Genomic DNA, 23,257 nt, shown 5'->3' on the forward strand with positions numbered 1-23,257 from the left:
CCCTCAGGGTTCAGTGCTTAGTTCTGATACTCATTAAGACTAATTAATGTGATATAAAGGGACAGAATGCACCCTCACCAACTCTGTGGTTAATGCTGAATTAGGGATGAGGGCTGCTATTTTCTGTAACACAGACAAATTATAGAAATTCTAGCGATTATTTAAAATTCCCATATAGAAACAGAAAATTAAACAACTCTTTATACACACACACACACACTTGAACAACTTTCACTGGGTTTATCTAAACTGGAACTCTCTTAAACTCAAAGCAGTGCAGCCAGGTAAAGCTTCTCACATCTTCTCGGTCTCCAGTGATGTTGAAAAACTTACAATTTTATCAGTAGCAACATCTAAAATGTAAGAATGGCAGATGGACAGGCAGTATTCAGTTGGAGCCCCTGCAGCCAGGCAGCACTGGCCCCATGGTACCATTAGGAGGAAGGTCTGTTTTAATATTTAATATTTACCCAACTTTTCTTGGAACTCTTCCTACCTAATGATGTCCATGGCCTGATAGATGATTTCAGATTGGTCAACTCCGATCACTTTCTTCGCGCCTGCTTTGGCGGCAAACATGGAGAGAATTCCAGTTCCACAGCCAACATCCAAAACCACCTGAAAGTCATAAAATGGAAGTAAAATCGTCTTTTGTTCCTTGCTATGATTTTTCCACGCTCATTTCTACCTCAGTGAGATACCACATTCCAGCAGAAGGAACAAACAGTGGCATCAAGTTTTACTGTCACATGCAGAGATACCCAAGTCAAACTGCAGTCCTAAATCCACACCCTCTACCACCTTTCCCAGATGGAGAACTGAAGCAGATGAGCTGCAGCTTTACAACCACAAGCAATTATTTGGGCAACAACTAAAATGTTACGTGAACAGGAAAAAAAATGGAAATTACGACCTTTTAACCACTGAATCACTAATAACTGAACTTAGCACTGGTACTGGAAAAACATATTCTAACTGCAGTTTTCATTAAGAGTCTATTCAGAAGTTTTATTTAGGAATTCTCTGCCAGAAATGGCCACAAACTGCCCCAAAACAGCTGTGGCTCAAGATGACTAATTTCAAAATGGTCACCGGCACAGTTTTAGCAGCTGGAAATATTTTCTGTCTAGCACTGTTTATGATTAAAATAAGACCAAAAAATCCAGTAAGATTTCATGAAGGAAGAGTAAACTTCATCACTGCACTTGAAAAAGTACATTCAGCACAGCAACAAGAGTCATGAAGATGCCTGGGGTTTGGTATATCACATATTAGGTACTGCAGGAAGACTGAAAAGACTGAGAAAATGCAAAGCAACTAAGAAAAGAGTACCAAATTTATTACTAAGTAGGGTTGAGCTGCCTTCAGTGTTAAACTTCACACAGAGAGATTTTACCAAGCAGCCTTGCTGTCAGAATAGTGTATTTCCTCTACCTGCTGCAAACTTCTCAACACTTTAAAACTGATCAGTGTGTTACAGAAGATTTTTAAGCTGAGTTTCAGGTTTTCACCAAATCACTGAGGCCGAAAGGCACCTCTGGAGGTGCTGAGGGTGCCTTTTATTGCATTGGTCAGATCATCAGAGGTCTTGATTGTTGGAATTCTACTTAATATAGTTAAGCTTTACTAATGGGTGTTAAAAAACCCTCAGCACTAAACTCCTGAAACCTTCTGAAGTCTGAAAATCAAAACAAGTTTCCTAAACACTGTGTACAGTCACTCCTATCATGCAGAGCATTTAAGCATTAACAGAACCAGAGCTGTAAAGACAGATTTCCTTTCCCATATATGAGACCCTAACGTGAGAGTAAGCACCAACTTCCTAAACACTTCTAAGTCAACCAGAACACTGAGAACTATTAGTCATAGCAACAATTTATGAGAAAGGAAAACTTCTTTCACCATCTCTCCTCTTCAGAGCATCCAGTGCTGTGGAAACTGTCCTCACACAGCCCTCCTGACATTAATTTGTTTTTTTTTCCAGAGAAGGCATCCAATTCCTCAATAATCAATCCCCTATTTGAGAATTATAAAGACCATTTTACAAAATGGGAGGTTGGCCAGGGAAGGTGTGGATAGAGTCACTCGTTCCACTTGCAACTCTTTGCAGCTACATTTCAGAAGGAGTCAACACTATAACTCTCTCAAGTTACACATGAGTGTGTTATGGCTACAGAACTCCCTAGGCTGAATCTGCTGGAGACAGGAATAGAAAATAAAAATCAATATCCTTGCAGCTGCTGAAATCTCACACACACCCCTCCAACGTCACCTATTTTAACACTGTACCCAGGGTGGTTAACAAAATCGCTGAGCCATGAAAGCTGGAAGTCAACAGCCAAAAATAAACCCCTGTGAAAGAATGATCTTGACGTGCAGTTGCATGAAAGAGAGCAATCACCACAGATTGGAAAAAAATCAAAACAGACACCACTTTGGACAGCTGCCCTGGTCACTTAAAAACCCAGATGGAGCTCATCTAGCCTGAGGCAGGGGATGGGGGTGGAGAAAAAGGTACCAGAGAGGAAAATATACAAGCTGGAATACATCTGAGGAACAGAAAGACAAGCAGAATGATCACCAATTAGCCTAAGGACAAGGGTCTACAGCTCACACATTCTTGTGGTGATCACATATGGCCTCTCACCAAAGATCTGGAGCAGCTGGACTGGTGATTTGACTACACAACAATACACTGCAGCACCACATCCTTCTCTGTAGTGTAATCAAAACCGATACTCCACTTTAAATAACAGAAAAAAATTACTTCTAACTCAGAAAAACAGGAGTCTAGGTGATTTGGCCACTTAAATCAATTCCATCAATGAACTCTTAGTAGGCACAGCGTTTTAAAATCTCATTTTATTCCCTGAATAGGGCATTGATCTTGCCTCAGACTTCTACCACAAAAACTAAGTGTGGCAAGACTGCTTTACAAAGCTACTTTTTCCACCCCAAAGCACTCTCACTGTAAAATGGACTACATTTCCTTTTACTGAGTACCTTAACTACTACTGCTAGGTAATCTAAATTGTCCCATTCTCATCTCAAACACATTTGACAGGCTGAAAATAAAGGCAGCAAGCAGGATTCATACAAGTTTTAATAATTAATTTTGAGAGCTGGGTTCTGAATAAATATGCCTATTAAACAAACCTAGACATTCTGTTCCCATCTGCCACAGTAAAAAGCACCACTCTGCATTTTGCAGGGAGGAATACAATATGGGAGTTGTGGGAAATACAGTATCAGAATTTTACCCACTTCTTAAAAAAAAAAAAATCAAACTTCTTTCAACCTTTTTTCTTTAAGTTGGAAGTTTCACTCGTTAATATGGTTCTGAGAGCATTATATGATACATTAATTTAAGCAAAATACCTTCACATGCCCTTCAGCAGAAGTCTAGATTTCTGAAAAAAAAAAAAAAAAAATCCCCTATGTTCTCCGTAACTGTGTAGTATGTGAAAGCTGCATCAATGTTTGGTCAGACACAGAAGTTAAAACCAGGGCACTGGTCACATGGATGGGGGTTTTTGGGGAACTCAAAGCAGTTGAGAATCTGTCTTTCAATTCAGTCTCAACACATGATGATGGGTTTCGATCCACTATGAATTTGAGGTAATCTTGATTAAAAAAAAAAAAAAGGCTGTAAAAACCATGTTCAGAAATCAGTCTGTAGGTGTTGTGATAACTGAGAAGGTTTTCTTCAGAGAAGTTGAATGCTTTCACAACACACATTCTCTCAGCTGTTTCTTGAGCAAATGCATCTACTGCAGGGCCTGAAGCAACACTGACTCTAACAGTTAATCCCTGGTTTGTTTTGAATGTTTCCAGTGTGTTCCTACAGTAGAGGAGAAACACAACCAATTCAGAAAAGTTACTGTTCCACGAGGACACACATTTCATGTAACTTCGTATCAGTCTTGCCCTGTGAAAACCTGCAGTTATCAATTCCAGGGGCATCTGGGAAACTAAATTTCTCCCAGGAAAGTTTTCTTTCCTTTATTGATTTTTCTGCTTTGTTAGAGATGAGCTGCCCACCTGTGCAGCCCCCTGCATCATTTAAGTAGCTGCCAGTATAACCCTGCAACACTTTCCCTTGTTCTCTCCTTGTAATTAAAGAGTTTAGAAATGTTTAGCAGAAACAGGCCTGTGACACAAATTGAGACTAAAAAAGGAAGAAAACTATTTACTAACTTTTTTTCTGCTGTGGTTCCCAACTGAAAATTGAAGTAAGATACAAAAAAACAGGCACTATCAACCTTGAAATTCCTCCTGTCAGGACAAAACTCTCTCTCACCTCTCCTACCAAGAAAGACTGAGAGAATTGGGATTGTTCAGCCTGGAAAAGAGAAGGGTGATCTAATTGCAGCCTTCCAGTACCTGATGGGAGCCTACAGGAAGGATGGAGAGAGACTATTTACAAGAGCATGTAGTGACAGGACAAGGGGGAATAGATTTAAACTGGAAGGCAGTAGGTTTAGACTAGATATTAGGAAAAAACTCCTCACTGTGAGGGTGGTGACGCCCTGGCACAGGTTTCCCAGGGAAGCTGGGAAGTGTCCAAGGCCAGGCTGGATGGAGCTCTGAGCAAGCTGGTCTAGTGAAAGGTGTCCCTGTTCATGACAGAGGGGTTGGAAGTAAATGATCTTTAAGGTCCCTTCCAACCCAAACCATTCCGTGGCTCTATGAACTCAAAACACAGCGAAGCAACCAGCCAGCAGAAAGACAGAGGACAGGAAGAGGAGCATAACTGTACAGGGGTCACAACCACTGCAGGGTCTTATCAGTACAATCCTCCTCACTGCAAGTGAATTACCAGTTCCTAGTTCTAAGCCCTTTAATAACAACCTGCTCTGCAGACACTGAACAGCCCTAATTCAAGAAATCAGTTCCACGTGAATTCCTTCCCAGCTCTAATAACGCGGGGCTTCCAGGACGTTTTTATTGTATCAGGCACACACAGAAATTCACTCCATTCTGGTAAAGAGGCCCTCAGAGAGATTCCACCTAATACACTGGACAGGGAAGGCTCAACTTCACCCCCTGCAACATTAATTAATGACCATCCCAACAGCACAGTGACAATGGCCATCACCACCGCTCTTATCAGCACTCTGCACCCTCCAGCAGCTCAGCAGCTCTCCACCACCTAATAAAGCCACACTGCACTAAATCAAACCCTGTCACAGCGCCACTCTCCATTCCCAGAGCCACAAACTGGCCAACCTGAGGGTCTTCTACCGTTTGAGGGGAAAAAATAAGACACAGAAACGACTGTTTTCTGAGCTGTTTTACCCACCTTGTCCTTGAAGATGTGTGGGTTTTGATAGATGAAGTCACGATAGCTTTCTGTACGCACCTTATCCTGTTATTTAAAAGCAAAAAGTGTTTTTTTTTTTTTCACTTAGGTACAGGCATGTCATTCAAAAACACTGAAAAACTCCTTTTTAACTTGGCCTTAAGATGTTTTGTGCATACTGGACTTACAAGGGCTCTGCAATCATAACACTGGCCATGTGAAATTATTTCAGAATTTACTGTCTGTGCAAATGAAGCCAGTTGCCTTAGCTGGAGGGAAAATAAGAAATTAGCTCATGGTGTCCTGACCTGCTGCTTTTAATTTTGAGCGTTTCAAAGTTCTTAATACGTCTTCACCACTGCCCAGGAACAGCAGAGTGGCAATACTGCACCAACTTTACATAACAACCTCCCCTACAGTTTGAAACATTTGAATCACAAGCTCATAAAACATTTTGTATCATTTTATTCTCTGACTCTCCTGTAACACAAGAGATTTCTTTAAAAAAAAAGTTATGCATCAAATTAACCTGTTCTATTTCTGAACAAACTGCAAATTTGCAAACCTCACAACAAGCTAGTAAATAAAGCTGTACAGCCCATTCTATAAAAGTCAATATGGTAAATAAATTTGACTGTAAATTTGGCTGGAGAAGCTGGAATGTTTTCAAGCATAGAATGAAACATTTATAGTATCTTAGTATATCAAAGGTAGCAATATGGCTTAGTTTACCAGCAAGGTAATCTATTAAAACATCCATTCTCTTACCATGCATCACCAGGTACACAAACTGACAGCCAAGTATTGGCTGTTGCAGTTCAAGTCTTACAGCAAAGTAGAAAAAAATTTTCAGCAATTTTTTTTTTAATCTAGTGCAAACAATGCTGAAGGATAAAATCCAAGTGCTTACATTAGATCTAACATTTTTCTACTATGGCAAGGCAAGAATCTTTAGAAACAGCAGAGAAACAAAAGAAATTTTCCACAGTGAGAAAGAGCAAGGTCTATTTGGATAGAAAATTAAGATCAAAACCAGTGACTGAGAACAAAGGATATGTCAATTAAAAAAATCTGGAGACAAAAAGAATTATTCTGAGGCTTGGAAATTCTAAAATCCAGTTTTAAATGTAAAGGTATTATCACACACGGCCCAAAGAAACAGGGTTGATTTTAGAAAATTCTACTTTAAAATTATACATCGTTAATGAATAAAAGAAACTGTGATCCTTGAAAACCACATTGGTTCACTATGATGTTATATTCAGAGCAACTATTTTTAGAGCTTCACCTCCACTGCAGCACATCACAGGATTTTGCTGAACCCACCAAAAAAAAAAAAAGTTTAAAAATAAATAATCAAAACTGGAATGTTCAGCACTGGAAGATGTTCAATTGGAGAGAGCAGTCAGCTGGAAATCTTTCAGCCTTACATCCTGCCCACTCCCACTGCCTCAGCACTGCCCCAGCTGAATCAATACAATCCGAGCTGCTGCCTCCAGTCAGTCCCTTCAGGTGTCTCTGTCCATCAGTCCCATTCTCTCACCAGACATTTCCACGTGATGCTTTTTTGTTTAGTTTATAAGAAGTACAATGGTGAGAACATTTATTAAGATGGCAGGCAAGAAATTCTTGAGCAAAAAAAAAAAAAAAAAAAAGGCAGAGCAAGGGAAACACTTGCCACTTGGCCAGTGTGAAGTAACAACCTTCTTCCTCCCAGCTCTGAAGTGTTTGAAGAAAAAAACCCAACCCAAATTGAAACTTCATCCTACCACTACCAGGCATAAAGAAAATAAAGGTTCAAGGCTGAACAATGTCAGAAACAGATGTACAATTCAGACAGCAAAACTCCTTTCTTAAAAATTGTCACGAAGCAAGTCACTACATTTATGTAAATAAGGTAAACATGAAAAGAAAAGAAAAAAAATCCAAGTGAATGCCTACCACACAGGTAAAAATTTCAACATATACATAATAAAAAATAACGGGTTTTGTAGGCTTTGGAAACTCAAAAGTCTTCCTGAAAGCTTTCTGAGAAACATACCCCAAAATCAATACAATACAATTTTGTGCCAACCTCCTTGTGCAGAGATGTAGATTTATTACAGACTTTATTAGCAAGCGGAGAGGCTTCCTCATCCTGTAGCCCATAACATCTCAAATGTTGGCTTTATACCACTGCAAAACCAGAAACCTAGCACTTCTATCTATCTATCTTTCAAGACTTCAGTTATATTTCCACAGACTATGCATTTTGGAAAACATCCTTCTACTTCCGCAGCCACGTCTGTGCTTCTGTAAAATCCCTTCCCCTTAATATTAACCTCATGCTTACACTATTCTTACCATAGATTCACATGCATTTCTACACTGGGCCCACTAAATGATTCAGAAAGCTGAAAACTTTCTATGCTAGCTGCAGGGACAAAGTCACTTCACCACTCTGTATTCTGCCTTTATATTAGACAGAAATTTTATTTAATTCTGGCTTAAAATGATAAAACTGTTCATAACTTTCATAACAATGATATCTTCTCTGAAAGGAAGCATTAAGAGAGTCTCATTTACATGACAGTTAGAAGCTATTGGGCTATGTGTTTTTTTTAATTTTAAAGTTAAAACAGGCTTGCCTTTGAAAAGTTTTATGCATTAATTTTATCTTAATCATATAAAAGGAGAACACTTCTTTTTTCAGCTGTTCAGTGTCATGTTATAATACACTGAACCAAGCACAAGTACCAATTTCTGTTTACCTAGTGCAGTAGGAAACCACAATATTTGAGAAACGGTCTTGCCTAACAAATTTCAACTGTTAGGAGAATTTAAAACTAAAGAAAAATATTCACTGTCTGTTCTATGTTTTATCCTCCACCTTTTAAGCATGCAGGAAAAAGCTGCTTTTGGCAAGGTCAGGCTGTGCTACTGTAATATCAAGCATATCCATACATGATTTCATGTACCTAATGCCTCCCATAAACAGAATTTATACAAAGGAAGTAAAACTGGAAAAATATCTCTCAGCCCGATTTTTGTGGGGAAAAAACCTATCCTGGACAGAAAGGGTTAAAAATGCAGCTGCTCTGCAGTATATTTATGGGCACACAGCCCACTTCATCCTTTCTCCTACTAGGAGACATTGTCCTACTAAGATGCAGGTGAGACGACTTTCTAACCTTTAGCATCTCCTCGTGTATCCCATAATGTCCATAGGAGCTGAAGTAAACACCATCCTCATCCTCCTGAAGGTCTGCAATGGCACTGGACGACGAGCTGCTCCTGACATCTGTGTTCATCACAAAATCCTGGGCAAATTGTCTGTAATCAATTTGAAATACACCCTTGGGACGTGTTTATGGGACCGTGAAAAGGAGGTGGGGAGGGGGTGGAGGGGAGGGGGTGGGAGAGAAAGGGCTTGGAAGAGGGGAGGAATCCAGGCTGCTCAGGGCTTTGCCAACAATGGGCCCGGCTTTAGGTGTGCACATCCTCCCTCTGCAGGCTCCTCCGGGCTGCTGCACCACTGCAATCCCTGCTTTCTGCTTACAGCAAGCCATTATTCACAGTGGGACACTGGGATTTAGCTTCTATTTTTAAGGAAGGATTCTCTGTATTTTGCTGGCTGGCACCAGAGGCAGCACCACAGTGCTCAAAGTGTTTCAGGCTGTGCAGTGCAGATATGGACTCACCACAAAGACCACAAGAACTACAGCCCACACAACGCTGTGTGACCGCTGGGAGGTAGAAGAAAGCATTTTAAAACCGAGCATGCGGATGAAAACAAAACAGAGCTTAACATTCAATTCAATACTTTAATTTCACGCTGCTTATTTTTCCTCCTCCGTGGTCTTGCATGGATTGTGCAGCCTGGAGAAAAGAAAAGGAGGCTCCAGAGTGACCCTACTGTAACCTTTCAGCACCTGAAGGGGCTGCAAGAAATCTGGAGAGGGACTTTGGATAAGGACATGGAGTGACAGGACAAGGGGGAATGGCTTCAAGCTGAAAGACAGTAGACTTAAATTGGATATTAGGAAGAAATTTTTTACCATGAGGGTGGTGAGGCCCTGGCACAGGTTGCCCAGAGAAGCTGTGGCACTTCCACACCCTGGAAGTCCTCAAGGCCAGGCTGGATGGGGCCCTGAGCAACCACGGCTGGAAGCAGATGACCTTTAAGGGCCCTTCTAACCCAAACCATTCCATGATTATGTGTTCCCTTATTCCTCAAAGCAGGTTTGATGACAAAATACACAAATCAAGGGTTTTATAATGAAAACGCAATTAGAGGTTGACAAGCAAACAGCTCATACTACACCCTCGAGGAAGTGAAAAACCTAACATGCTTCAGCCAGACAATATTCCTCCAAGGTCTACAGCCCAACAGCAACAAAAGTTGCAACCTAAACCACCCCAAGGCCACCAACACTTAACCTTTAGCTGTGATCATCCTTTCTTAAATGGGAACTTGACACACAGAAGCTGTAGGTAACACACCTCATTACCAGTACCATCTTTATAGAACAACACAACCAAAAAAAACCTATTTCATTCCTGGCATATCAAATACCTCTCTGCTCAACTAGTTTGGGTGTGGGAGAGAATATGGTAAGGGAATTTGTACTAAAATTCTGTCAGTATCAGAAACTTTCTATACTTGCCTGTACAGGTCTGGATCTTATTTTTAATACTGCTCTTTACTGTGGCAGTTTGCATATCCCTTACTTTCAGATAAGTACCTTAATGATAAAAATTAAATTTCATAAAATAGACTCTATGACATACGATTAAGTATAATTAGCATTGTGTGAGATTTAAATTATTTTAGAGTTAAAATTCTTTAAAATGGATTCAGGCAATAGTTCCTCAAGCCGACACGTGCAACAAAAGCACCAAAGAAACTCTAGAGACAGAGCTGCCCTCCAGTCTTTTTCATCAAGGAAAAAGGTAAGTAAAGATAAAAGCCATAACCTCTAAACAGGTGACAGATTAAAAAATTCACCATATACAAGCCATGTTCTTATATCTCTTTGTTACACCTAGTGCCAGAGGAGAACTGATTTATAGAACTATTACCACCTTTATTTTGCACAGGTTTACCTGAAAACATCTGTAGGTGGTCCCCTTCTGTGGAGGAACCTCCAGCACAAACCAGTATCACTGTGAATTACAGCACATTAACTACTACAGTGCAGCTGGTTCATCTGCCCATAACTTAAAGCTGTGCTGCTTCAGCAGATCTACATCTGGCTACTTCTGCTGCCAGACAAAGGAAGAGGCTGCACTGACAAAGGAAAATTAAAAGGCTCCCTCTTACGGGAGCAGATAACTTGATACACTAACCTCAGAAAAATAATAAAAATCTATAAGCCTGATTAAAGTTTAGAGCTCAAAACCAAAATCGCTGCTGATGACTTGAAGCGGGTTTTTTGTTTTAAATGAAAACAAATGGAACAAGAGGAAGACAAGAAGACACACAGGGAAAAAAAAAAAAGGCTAAGTTTTTAAAGTACAGTGCCAAACTTCTTTCATTCTTACTGTTTATGATCAATTCATGCATAATGTACCCAGAGGTACCAGAGAAGCACCGTGTGCTATAAAGTGCAATTTGCAAAAGGCAAACCCAACTGAAGGCAAACCTCCCTATTTTTGAAATAAATAATTGTTCTCAGCTGAGAAGATCTAAATACATTAATTTATTTTGGTCTACTTAGTCACTTATAGCACCAAGTGTGTAATATCAAAATGTACAAACCCTCTAATGTATTTTACAAAACAAGGTTTTTGTCGATTTCCTCACGAAAGAACATGAATTATTTGTCCAAGTCTCCTAAATACAACTTCAGTTCTTCAGTGCCCAATCAGTGTAACATGTTTGTACAGGATTTAATCCTACATGTCCCATTTTATCCATGACCATCATCAATCCATATTTTGCAGACCTCAAGATTTAGAAGTGGCCTGTACAGCTTCGGGGATGTCCTGATTCCTGACTGTGATGAACTGAATATTCTCACTAACAGAACCCACACCTAAGACTGAAAAGTAACTGAAAAAAGTCGATTTATTAATTTCACTGAGAGTTTCTCCAAACTGTAAGTGGACTCTACCACCAACAATCACTGTTTGGAGCCAACTCTGACAATGTCTACTGACCCTCTACAACACACAAGTCAAACCTGCAGTCCCAACACAAGTCAAGATGTTACCCTTCTACTACATCCCTGAATTTCTACTTGTCTTCTCACCTGAAGCACACCAAATAAGAACACCCCAAAACTTCAGTTCAAACACTTACTTCATTTTCTGAAGATCCTCCTGGGCTCTAGCCAAGGCTGCCTCTGCGGCTCTCGCTCTGCGTTCCGCGTGTTTTAACTGTTCAAGGAGCGCCGTGGTATCACTGAAACCATTACAGGGCACAGCGTTTGCAGGTCCACAAAGATCTTCTATATCTGATGAAATGAAGAGGGGAGGGGGGGGGGAAAAACCCACACCTACCAGTCATGTGTTGCTTCACAGCAGATCATAAACGTCAAATGGTATTTCTGTCTCGGGATGGTTTGTAGAAGCGGGTTGTTTTACGAAAGACGTGACTGAATTTAAGAGGACTAACTGCAGAAACAATGCTACTCAGAAAAAGCAAACATGCTAGAAGCAAGCTCTAAGTCAATAAAGCAAATAAATCCCAAATTCAGGCTTCTTTAAATACCAGTGTTTGATTATTCATAAAAGAGACATTTGGTTTAGAGTGCAATTGAGTTAATTACAGTTCTATCCTCCATTTTTCCAATTACGTTATTCTGAGGTCAAAAATGCCTCTTTACCATAGCAATGGTAAAAGGTAAGAAATTATATAAATTTAAAATGTCTTAGTAATTAGACACTTAATTTCACTAAAAAACCCATATATCTACTCTTTTTAATCATGGAAGACTACTTGAGCCATGGGACTGAAACTAAGCATCCAATATTTCAGAGGTTCAGCTCACCCCCATAACCCTTAAACAACTGCAACTGGCACCTCAAAGCACCTCTAAAGTCGGGCAAAGAGCACAGCAGGAGCTGATACAGGGAAATGTGAGCTCTCTGAAGCAACCTACCCATGTCCTCTAGCAGGCACTGTCTCTGCTGCCATGGAACAGGGTTCACTTAGAAAGGGGAAAAACTGCATTCCAGAGTGTAGAGAGAAGAAAAAAAACCCACAAGCCCTATAAGTACTTTATGGTTTAGCTGAAAGATGTGCAAGTGTAAAATGGAGAGTGGGAGGATCACGGGAAGCAAAAATAATTCCAAAAGTCAAACTGAATTCTCTCAAGAACATCTGACCAAATGTCATGAGAGAGAAACTAAGGCTGCTTGTTCTTATCCCCTAAAGAACCACTAAAGAATCAGGATTTTTGTAGTATCTTACACTGGGTTGGTCCAAAATAGAACTCGTATGAAAGATTTTTTTCAACGAGGCAAATTACTTGTAGCATACATTTTTGAATGAATGAATGAATGCATCAGAATTTAAATATCATCTATTTAAATATCTTAATATTGTGGAGCTTTAAAAAGCTTCACAAATCTCCCAGTGAAGTTCGGGTGGAACGTCTCTTTGACCAGCATAATTACTACACAGAGCACCTCTGCTATGACAATTTGCTACAATAAGCAGATAATAAAAAAGGGCTGTGGAAATCTCAGTCACTAAAAATCAAAGCACAAAATGCAGTAAAAATATCAGAGTGTAACCAAGTAACAGTGACATGAACTCTGGCAATACCACATTTACCCTACAGTGCAGTACGGTCATATTGAAACAATATTTACCAAACTGAAGGAGGAGATCATCTTCTAGTTCTGGTTTCAGATATTCCTCTCCTTCCCAAGGCAGTGGACTGCTGAGAGAACTCAAATAGGCTCCTGTTGGTTTCTAGACAGGAGAAGTGCACTTAATATAAGTCTGTTAGAAAACACCAGCCCTTCAGTTTCATTCAAGAAAAAAAGGCAAAGACCTGTTCTTTCACCCATTAAAACATACAGGGTGTCATTGCAGGAGCTTTGTAGCACAGGCTGAGAAAGTCCAGGCAGCAACAGCATCAAGGAATTCAAGCAAAGCACTGGCAGATATTGAAGGACACTGGCAGTATCCTGTCCTGTTTGCATCCAGCCAGTTAATACTTGGTCAAGAAAGGAAAGGTCAGATTCTGGACTTCAATTTTTGCCTTTCTGTGTTTACTCTGCATAAACAGTTATGCATTAAGTAACCATTTGACGATTTAAGTTAAAAAGTGCTTTAAAAGGTTAGGTTGGTATTAAGTTTAAACCTAAACTTCTAGGGAACAACCAAGGAATATGTTTCAAAGTCACAGAACACACAAAATACACCCAGGCCTATCTTAAAACTGAAGGCTCCCATGAGCTTTACTGATTCTTGGCATCATTTTAGCAGAGATTAAAGTTCTGTAGCCTGAGGGATCAGGTGTTGTCCTTACTAAGTCAGGGGTCTGGCCAGCTCACACCCTCAGAAAACATTCTTTTACACCAACACACAGGCAAGGACTTAGAAACTTCAGTTATTGAGAAGTGAAGCCACTTCTGAAGCAAGACAGCCAAGGCCAAGACCAATTAACAAAACAAGATGAGATTACACAGCACAGAGGCTTTTTACAAGCCTGAGCATCCTGTTCTGAAAACAATAAAACTCACATAAATTTAGTACACTTTAAATTAAAACAACCTCATACCTAAAGAAACCAATCAACAGCTGTTTTAATTCCTTTGATTTCTTATTTCCAGAATTACAATACAAAATCTCATGCAGTTATTAAAAAAGGGCAAACTGAAAGCACAGCACCTTGACTCCCTATTTTCCAGACACAGATTACAGAAGTAGTATGGGGCACACCCACCTTTAATCTGATGAAGTTTATTAGTTTAATGTATCCATAGAAATCGAGTCCTAAGAGGAAAAAAAAAAAAAGGAAAAAAGGGAAAGAGTTTGCATTACAGAAAAGCACACATACTTTACAATTAAATGAATACTAATTGCTTGTTGAAGTGGCCAGCTTCCCATTGGGGTGTACATCACTATCTAGTGCAGTATTCCTATCTTAAAGCCTGTCATCTATGTTTTTCTTCTCCTTAGGATTAAACCAGGAAATTCTCACCCTCAGGACAAATACATTTGCCACAAATTAAGAATGGAACACATCAAACTGGGGATTATGAACAGGGATTTCATTCATTTGGCAAGCAAGTCCATCAGGACAGCCACTAGCGACCCTGCTGATATTTTAGGCTCTTGTTCACTTTTAGCTTTCTGCTTAACAGAATTTAAATTGACTCTACTCATCAAGAATACATACCAACATTGATTTAAAATTGCCACCTAGGCAGAAATAACAGTGGTTTAAGTATAATTAAGTACTCTCCCCAACAAGAGCAAAGATAAACTCAAATTATTTACCTTGGATTTTAGACAGAAAACAGACCAGATCTTACAACTTCACAGGCAGGTTTCTAAATGCTTCACGTAGTTGCCATCCTCTCACCTCACACGCTCCTTTTCAGTGAACACTCTTAAAGCAGCATTTCTCCAACACTGTTTGCCTTCCCCTGCTTTCCACTTTTCCTCTGTATGCACTAAAATACATATTTCAGGCTCAAGTTGTGAAAAAAACAACTTACCATGTTTCTGGATCACATCACTAACGTTAAACTCGTGCTCTGTTTTGCAGTGGGAGAACACAACTTCAGCAGAAGTGAACCACCTGTAAACAACAAATTATTAAATGTGCAATATCAACGCATTTAGGAGTTCTAATTTCCGAGTTCTCTGTGCTCTCTTCTGGCCTGCTAGGCAACACATTCAGAACACATTTTCAGCCTTTGAGAAGGGATGCACAGGCATCCCTTCATTCATGTGCCTCACAAAGAGGCTTTCACCTTGTTCACCAAACATTTTGAAACGAAAGACAACAAACAGAAAAATTTTGTTTGACAAAGCCACAAACCCCGCCAACTTTCAAAAAATTCCTGGAGAGCTGAGGCTGCGTTAAAGATGAAATCTAAGAACCACATACAGAAGGTGGGTGGGCTGGCTGGATCTGCTGCATCCAAATAAAACCCCTCATCTATTTACTGGCAATGGGACAAAATGATGACAGGGAGAAAAAGAGTAAAAAAAGGAAAGAGAAAAGCCTCTACACTGCTCCAGGGTGAGGGGATTACTCTCTTTCCATGTTATCCTCTCCTTCACTCTGCACCAAACACACCTTTGGCTCGATCAACAAGCTTTAAAGCGCTTGAGAGAGCAAGTCTGGGATCTGGAGCTGAAGTGAGGCTGGAAAGGGCTGCCAAAGGGAAGCGTGGGCTGCAAAACAGAACTTTTTCATCTGGGCAGGGGCAGGTTTTGGTTTGTTGGTGTTTTTTTGTTTGTTTGTTTGTTTTTGGAAGGGGGGCATTATTTGTTTGCGGAATTTGTTTGTTTGTTTGAACAAGAACTCAGCACGAAACTCGCGTAAGGGCTATGCTGCGAAGTAGTACGGGACTCAGTATATTACACACACACGCGTGTTTACACCTCTACAGAAGCGCCTCCGCGAAACGCGCATCGTGGAGCAGCCTGAGGGACGCGGCCCGATTTCAGGTGCTACGGAGCACGGCTGAAACCTGGGACGAATCACCTCCCTGGCGTGGCCGCGGGCCCACCCTGGGCTCAGCCCAGCTCTGCCCTCCCCAGCCCAGCTCAGACAAGCCGAGCTCAGCCAAGATGAGCCGAACCGAGCCCACCCCAGCCCACTCGTGACTGGTCCCCCAGCCCAGGCGGGCGCACCGAGAACGCACCGCGGTGTGCCCCCCCACCTCCCCATCCCGCGCCTGCCCCTTACCCATCGCAGAAGAGGCAGCGCGTCCTCTGCCCCACGGCAGCGCCTTCTTCTTCTTCCTCCTCCTCCTCGTCCTCCTCCCAGGGCTCCTCGCCGTCGGACAGGGCGGGCATCTCCTCATCCCGCCCCGTGTCCGTGTCCATCTCCACCTCCATGTGCCGCCCCCCCCCCACTCCACGCTTGGCGCTTCCGCCCGCGGCCGGCGGGGCGGGGCGGGCGCCTCGCGCGCCCCCTGGCGGGGCCCGCCGGGCATGGCGGCCGCTGAGGGGCCACGCTGGGCGATGCTTTTTAAAGTAACTTTGAGTTCTCGTGGCTAATTTTTTTTGCTCTTCCGGCGGTTAGTTTGGGGTTTTTTATGAGTGTGCTGCAGGCTCCAGCCCCAAATCCGCACCTTTACCAAAAAAAACCAAAAAAAAGCAAAGAGTATTTCGCTAACCGTGGGCAGATGCGTGTTGCCGATTGTCCACCGCGCCCTCATCAGGTCAAGCTGTAAGCTTCAAGAATTCAATGTGTTTAGGATGCAGGGCTCATGTGAATTTATCGCAGAAGGAAAAAAAAAAAAGAATAAAATTTTCATGAGTGGACCAAACCCACGCCTTTTTTTTTTTTTTTTTTACTTTCTTTAGGTACTTGCCTCCTTTTTCTGCTCGTTGAAATTGTCTATGATGACACCGATGGAAAGGTTCAAGCTAAAAAAATTGGATCCGAAGACGATAAAGATTACAAAGTAAAGATATGTACAAAGGTTACCTTCATACTCGGGCTGATCCAAAACCTGCAAAAAAAGGCACAGATACTAAACCGTAGTTTAACAGTGAGCACAAAATATATGCTGGATAAAATATAGGGCTCTATCACTCTGATCTTTGCTTCTTACAGTCAAGATCTGACATATCCATTCCACTGACTTTCAGTCTGTTAAGTTATATTCTTGAGAAAGAGCTTTGCTATCAAACTTGACATTTCGTTTTTAAAAATGTAACTGGCCTGTACGAAGATAGAATAAATACAGAAAACAGCAAGTTGTGATATTCCACAAATCAAGCACACCAACTATCAAAAATTTTTACTATATATGCATTTCAGCAAACAGAGGAATTAACGTTCACTGGCTACAATTTGCCTAGTTCTCTTACTAATTGATATTCTTCCCAAGCCTTTTTACCCTCCCCCTAGGTCATCGAAACATGTCAAGCCCCAAACCTTAACAAGGCAATTCTACCAACAAGTAATTTGCTTTTCTGACACCTGAACATCACTTAGAGCTCATGAGCTGCTCTCTGTTTCACCAATTATGTCCCTCTTCTTGTTGAATAGATTGGAAAGTATGCAAAGATCCAACGTTAAAGAACATCCTCCCTTAAGAAAATTTTATGTACTCCACATTTTGCAACAAGACCGTGGTACTAAGTGCCACGTACAGATAGTACCTGACATTTCAGCTGGATTACTGAAGTTCCTTCACTTTCTCTCTATTTTGTGCCTGACAGAAACACACAGCTCTTCAGAACCAAAGGGTGCTGGTCCTCGTGGTTGCTCCTGCGCGGGATGGGATGGAGGAAACAGTCAAAGCCGGAATTTTTCCAGTTTGTCCCATCAAGGTGTCCAAGTTCACATCTGTGCTACTACAAACATTTCCAAAAATAATGAAGTTAGTGTTTCACCTTGAACCTGACTACTGGCAAGAGTAGAGGTACTCTGGGCATCCTGCTAGACCTGGTCTGAGTCAGACGGGTGAACACTGTGTGTTTGTGCAGTATTTATTCCCTAATATGACATAACTTCAGAAATCTCCCACATCTTATCACTGCTGTTAGTTCAACTGCACCTCCTTAGGCACTGCACATGGATTCATACATGGCATGGTACTCCCTCGACAAATTAGAGAGATGGGAAATCACCAACTGTATGAAGTTTAACAAGGGCCACATTCTGCACCTGGGACAGGCAACCCTGGTCGTGTGTATGAACTGGGGAACGAGAGGCTGGAGAGCAGCTGCAAAAAGGGGCCTGGTCAGTGGCAAGTTGAGTCTGAGTCAGCAGTGCCCTGGCGGCCTGGAGGGCCAACCCTGTCCGGGGGGACATCAGGCTGGCAGGGCCAGGACCCTGGATATTGTCACAGTTTCGGACACCACAATATTAAAAAGACATTTAGCTATTAGAGAGCATCCAGAGGAGGGCCACGAGGATGGTGAAGGGTCTTGAGGGGAAGCCGTGTGAGGAGCAGCTGATGGCACTTGGTTTGTTCAGGCTGGAGAAGAGGAGACTGAGGGGAGACCTCGTAGTAGTCTACAGCTTCCTCATGAGGGGGCAGGACTCGAGGAGACAGCATGAAGCTGAGCCACAGGAGGTTTAGGTTAGATATCAAGAAAAGGTTCTTCACCCAGAGGGTGGCTGAGCACTGGAACAGGCTCCCTGGGGAGGTGACCACAGCACCAAACCTGTCTGAGTTCAAGCAGCTTTTGGACAACACTCTCAGGCTGAATCTGCAGCAGTGCTGGTTATGTAGCACTCAAATGGAGGTACCAACTGTTTGTTAATATAATTGCTGCTCAGCAGAATGATCTTTGCAGCTTTTGAGTGTTTCTAGAGGGGTGGAGCCAAGGGTCAGATTGTAATCTCATTTTTACATGTGCAGATTCAGTGGTGTTTGCTGAATATAAAACCAAAGAGATTTGAATTGATCTGTAACCAAAAGAAAGAAGGGCTATGCAGAATTCAAGTAGGAGGCCTGAAACTCTGAATTTCCTTGGCTGGTTTACAATCTCTGATCTCTCATCTCTACTTGTATATCAGTCCCATGTAGCTTAATTTTCCCTTTTACCCTCCTGTCTCTCAAAGCTATCAAAGAAGGCTTTTGAGTACGGTAATTGAACACATTAGGCTTGCTTAGTAATACGCAAATCCAGAAGGACATGAAAAACCTAAATATGGAAACTTGTTTCAGATAAGACCAGAACTCCAGGTTTGATACAGGATCTAAGAGCTACCAAGTCAGCCACCTTCACAAATTCTGCGCTATGCTTTGTTTTTAAATTCTGTATCCGTTCAGTATTACTTCTACAGGTATGACAAGACACCACCAATTCTGCAAACACTCTTCAGTCGTGTAAACCAAGTGCTTCTCGTGGATTTTTTTTCCTTACATAGCGACTCAGTACTAGCCACTGAATTAGGGTCAGTGCAAAGTGCTGACTGAGTGCTGCACACCCTTAACTCAGAGAGGAAATCTAGTCAAGGTAGATGCTTACGCTGCTAAAGTAGGATCTGATCCCATAAGAGAAACACAAGTGGCACAGAATGATAAAACACACTTTCCCCCTAGCCTTGCTCAAGCAGCCAAGAGCAGCAATAGATTTAACAGCCGCTGCTCTGCCGGTGGTGCCCGGGCCGATAGCAGCAAAGGCAGAAACAGCAGCTTCTTTGTGTTTTCCTGAAATTCTCCTCTTCCCCCTCCCTCCACCCCCGGAGGGGCACGGGGTCACTGATTGCATAGTCTTTGCTCCATTGCACACCCTCAGCTATTGTTGAGTCCGCTCAGAGAGCGGCAGACTGAATGTGCAGCACAGCCTTGTAACCGAGCCTGCTTTTTCATTATTGTGTGAATTAAGGATTCTCAATAAATGTAAAGCACCTGTTCATTTGGGTCGGGGTAGATGGCACGCTGGGGGAAGGCTGTACGAAATCCTGCAGCAGAAGGGTATAACTTACGCTGGGTACCCTCTTGAAATATGATCATCTTTGTTGCCATCTCCTAATCCTTGTAAAGGGATTTGCATGGTACAGGAAGATTTACAATGTAATGGATTACTATTTCATAATCTGGGCCAAGGGGAAGAAACTTCAAATATTTACCTTTTTTTTTTTTTTTTACCGCATTTCAAACTTTTTTTTCAGTTCTGGAAACACAACACTGGGGAGACTGTTAGAGGGTGTTTGAACACAAAATATGGTATCAACATATCACTTGTGGGCTTTGTCTCATCTGGATTTCCAAGCGTGTGTAACTTTATTCTCTACCTGCGTCACTCTTTTTTGTGGCCACAGTGCTTGTCATTATTCAAAAGCACAGAAAGTTTGTTAATAGAAGCTGTGCAGGAAATGAACGAAATATCTTTTAAACTATTATTAAATGGCTGTGACTTTACCCTGTGTAAAATATATTAGAAAAAAAGAGAGAGCAAATGTTTAAAAAATAATATTAAAAAACCAAATCACTTCTTATTTGTGTGGTCAGAGCTATGTTGTTGTTTTTGGTGGTTTTTTTTTTTTTTTCAGTTTGAACCACTCAAGGTCACCAAAAGAACAGAAAGCTGCACAGGACCCTGCAACTCAAAACTGAAAATAATTTTTCAAAAGTATTTTCTATCTACAAAGCCCAAACTGCCTGAAATTTTACTGCTGCATTCCTTGGATACTAAAGCCAGCCTACTACACGTGGGTACCAAGAATGACACTCCCGAAAGCACAGAGAATGAGCACAAATGCTCTCATGCTCAGTCCTCCCAGCCCAGTTTGTTGCAGTTTGTATTAATTTACTGATGCAAACTCCCCGTAGCCAGTGGTCTAAAAGCTCACAGTGGCTTTTTCATCAAGCCAGTGAGCAGGTTCTTCCCAACATCCCACAGCAGTGAAAAGCAGCCTTAGGTGCAACAGAAAGAGGTACAGAAACCTCCCATTTTGCAGAAGGGCATCACTGCAAGTAAAACTTCATTAATGCCAGTGAGCTCTTTATGCCTTTATTGCCCTCACAGCCAAAGGGTGGATTTAGAGTCTGTTAAGACAATAAAAGCTTGGAAGGTTTAAATTAAGCATAAATCAGAAAATTTGAGTACCAGTTTGTATACAGAGGGAATGAGCTGTAGCCAAAACAAATTTTTTCATTCCTATCATCAGGAAAAGCTAGTAGTATTGAAAGCAGAATTGCTAATCACAGTTCATATGCTCAGTCAGTTTAAGAGTTTCACAAAATGATGGCCATATTGCCCTTAAGGGACAGGGTTTGGTTTGTTGAGGTTTTTTCTGGGGGGGTGTTGGTTATTTGGTTGGGTAGTTTGGGTGAGTGGTTTTTTGTTTGTTTGTTCTGCTTTTACAAAAACTTAGCCTGGAACTAGAGTTAGGGCTAAGTTACAAAGTATGGGACTCAGTATGTTTTTATGTATTTATACCTCTAGAGAAGTGCATCCATAAAAAGTGCATTGTGGAGCAGCTTGAGGAACATGGGACAGTTTCAGGCTAAGATCACTCCAAATAGATAATGTTAAAAAACAATCAAAAATTATCAAATACTTAGAAGCTTAGAAAACCACTGATCTTCAGAGTTATTTTCACTGTTGATGTCCAAAGGGTAAATGCAGATAAAAGAACCCATAAGCATCTCAAGGATAAACCACTGTTCACAGAGAAAGTAGCTACAAGTAATTCAGTATTTCCTGTCTCATAATACCTTTTCTCCAGGGAAAATGTTTCCTACAGAGAAAAAAACCCTGAACTTTAAGAGTAACGTATTGTAAAGCGAAGCTCCATTTGAAGTAAAATGAAGGGTTTACCGTAGGCCACACCTTTTACAATGAAAATACATGATCTGTATTCATTCACAGTAAGAAAACAAGCGAGGGCAGGTGGTGTTCTCCTTTAGCTAACAGGTTGAACTAGTGGAACTATGAGGGCTGTGCATTAAAAACCAACCTCCAAAAGCAACTATTTTGCCCTTGGTTTTTTTTTTTTTTTTTTTTTTTTTTTTTGGTTTTTTTTTTAACAATATCTACAAGATACTTTAGCGTCACAAGAATGGGTGTTAGGCATTTAGCAAACTCTGGGAGTAAATACTCAGATGAGTTACCTGAAAATCCAACCCCTCCTTGTGAGGGGATGAGAATGTGCAAGGTTCAGTCCATCAGACCTGGCTCTGAACTGTGCTCTTGAGCAGTGACTGACTGCAGGCAAGGGAAACTTGAAGTGTGCTAGAAAAAAAGAAGGATCAAGTTATTTGAGCTCAAAACATAGAAATCATAAGTGAAAGGAACAGTGGTAGATGGGTGTACAGCTATTTAAGGAATCTGGTGCTTAGTGCCCAAGTTTCCAAGGGCTTGGTAAGAGCAGAACTGAAATGCAAGCAGAGGGAAAGTTGAAATGTTGCAGGTTAGAGGAGAGCAGGGACCAACAGAAGCCAGTCATACTTCTCACGTCTATTACCTGTGCTGTGAAAATGATTTACCTTAGATTTACATTACACAGCCCAGCCCAGCATCTCCATTTTGAGAAGCGTTACAAAAATACAAGTATTTCTTTATTCAGCTTCACTTTCCCTAAGGTGTTATTGCCTCAGCAGAATGAGGAACAAGATTGATGATCGTGGGCAGCAAAAAACGAATTAGAAGTCAGAGAAACAGACAATCAGAAAGTAGAATCAGGCATGTGACCACACCCATTTATGCTGTTTTTCTCACAAAATTATTTTGGCTTTTCCATCAGAGATGGAAGGAAATATTCATCACGTTGCATTTGCCAAAAATAAATATTTTAGTTACCTGGGATGAATTCAGTTCACTGCTTACAGCGGAGGATACACTATTTTGCTTTCATTTCTATATCTAGAAAACCAGAGAGACTTAAACAATGATTCTGACAACACACAGATTTGCAATATTTCAGGAGTTCAAGATCTTGAAGATTCATTGCAACAGTTCAGTGAAAGCTTTGTAAAGAAACTACAAATACAGGATTTTTTCATGTTATTATTATGGAAAGGACAGTTACTATCTTTCGCTGTTAACTTACAGTGACAACTTTGCAGGAGAAGATACATGGCAGCTTGGGAAAATGATTTTCCCTGAGACAATCTGGATACCTCAAAGGTCTTTACTCCCAGGAGTGTAAAGAATGCAGGAAGGAGGAAAAAGAATTACTTACCCTGCACAAAAAATGTAAGTAAACAATAGCAAAATGTAAATGTGCAATCAAGGCATTTTTAGAGCAGGTAAGTTAGAATATTATGAATCAAACAAGAAATCATTACATAGCATTAGGCTAGTGTTTTCATTTCTGTGCCAGCTTGTTACAGGCTCTCTCAGTCCAGCTTTTTTGTTGACAGATT

The 23,257-nt window shown here is 41.1% G+C and overlaps 1 protein-coding gene across 1 annotated transcript in view; it reads right to left on the reverse strand.

Annotated features, from left to right (window-relative positions):
* Positions 1 to 16,321, reverse strand: part of PRMT3 (protein arginine methyltransferase 3) — a 52,966-nt gene extending 36,645 nt beyond the window's left edge. The window contains exons 1-8 of the mRNA XM_050336338.1: positions 16,165 to 16,321; positions 14,963 to 15,045; positions 14,185 to 14,234; positions 13,103 to 13,205; positions 11,586 to 11,739; positions 8,473 to 8,614; positions 5,303 to 5,368; positions 497 to 618 (exon numbers count right to left, since the gene is read on the reverse strand). Coding sequence (XP_050192295.1) covers positions 497 to 618; positions 5,303 to 5,368; positions 8,473 to 8,614; positions 11,586 to 11,739; positions 13,103 to 13,205; positions 14,185 to 14,234; positions 14,963 to 15,045; positions 16,165 to 16,316 — 872 coding nt within the window. The 5' untranslated portion in view covers positions 16,317 to 16,321. The remainder of the gene's footprint in view (positions 1 to 496; positions 619 to 5,302; positions 5,369 to 8,472; positions 8,615 to 11,585; positions 11,740 to 13,102; positions 13,206 to 14,184; positions 14,235 to 14,962; positions 15,046 to 16,164) is intronic.
* Positions 16,322 to 23,257: the final 6,936 nt, after the last annotated feature.

The sequence above is a fragment of the Myiozetetes cayanensis genome, unplaced genomic scaffold (genome assembly GCF_022539395.1).
Source record: "Myiozetetes cayanensis isolate MyiCay16 unplaced genomic scaffold, myiCay2020 scf6-25, whole genome shotgun sequence".
In the NCBI taxonomy this organism is placed as follows: Eukaryota; Metazoa; Chordata; class Aves; order Passeriformes; family Tyrannidae; genus Myiozetetes; species Myiozetetes cayanensis.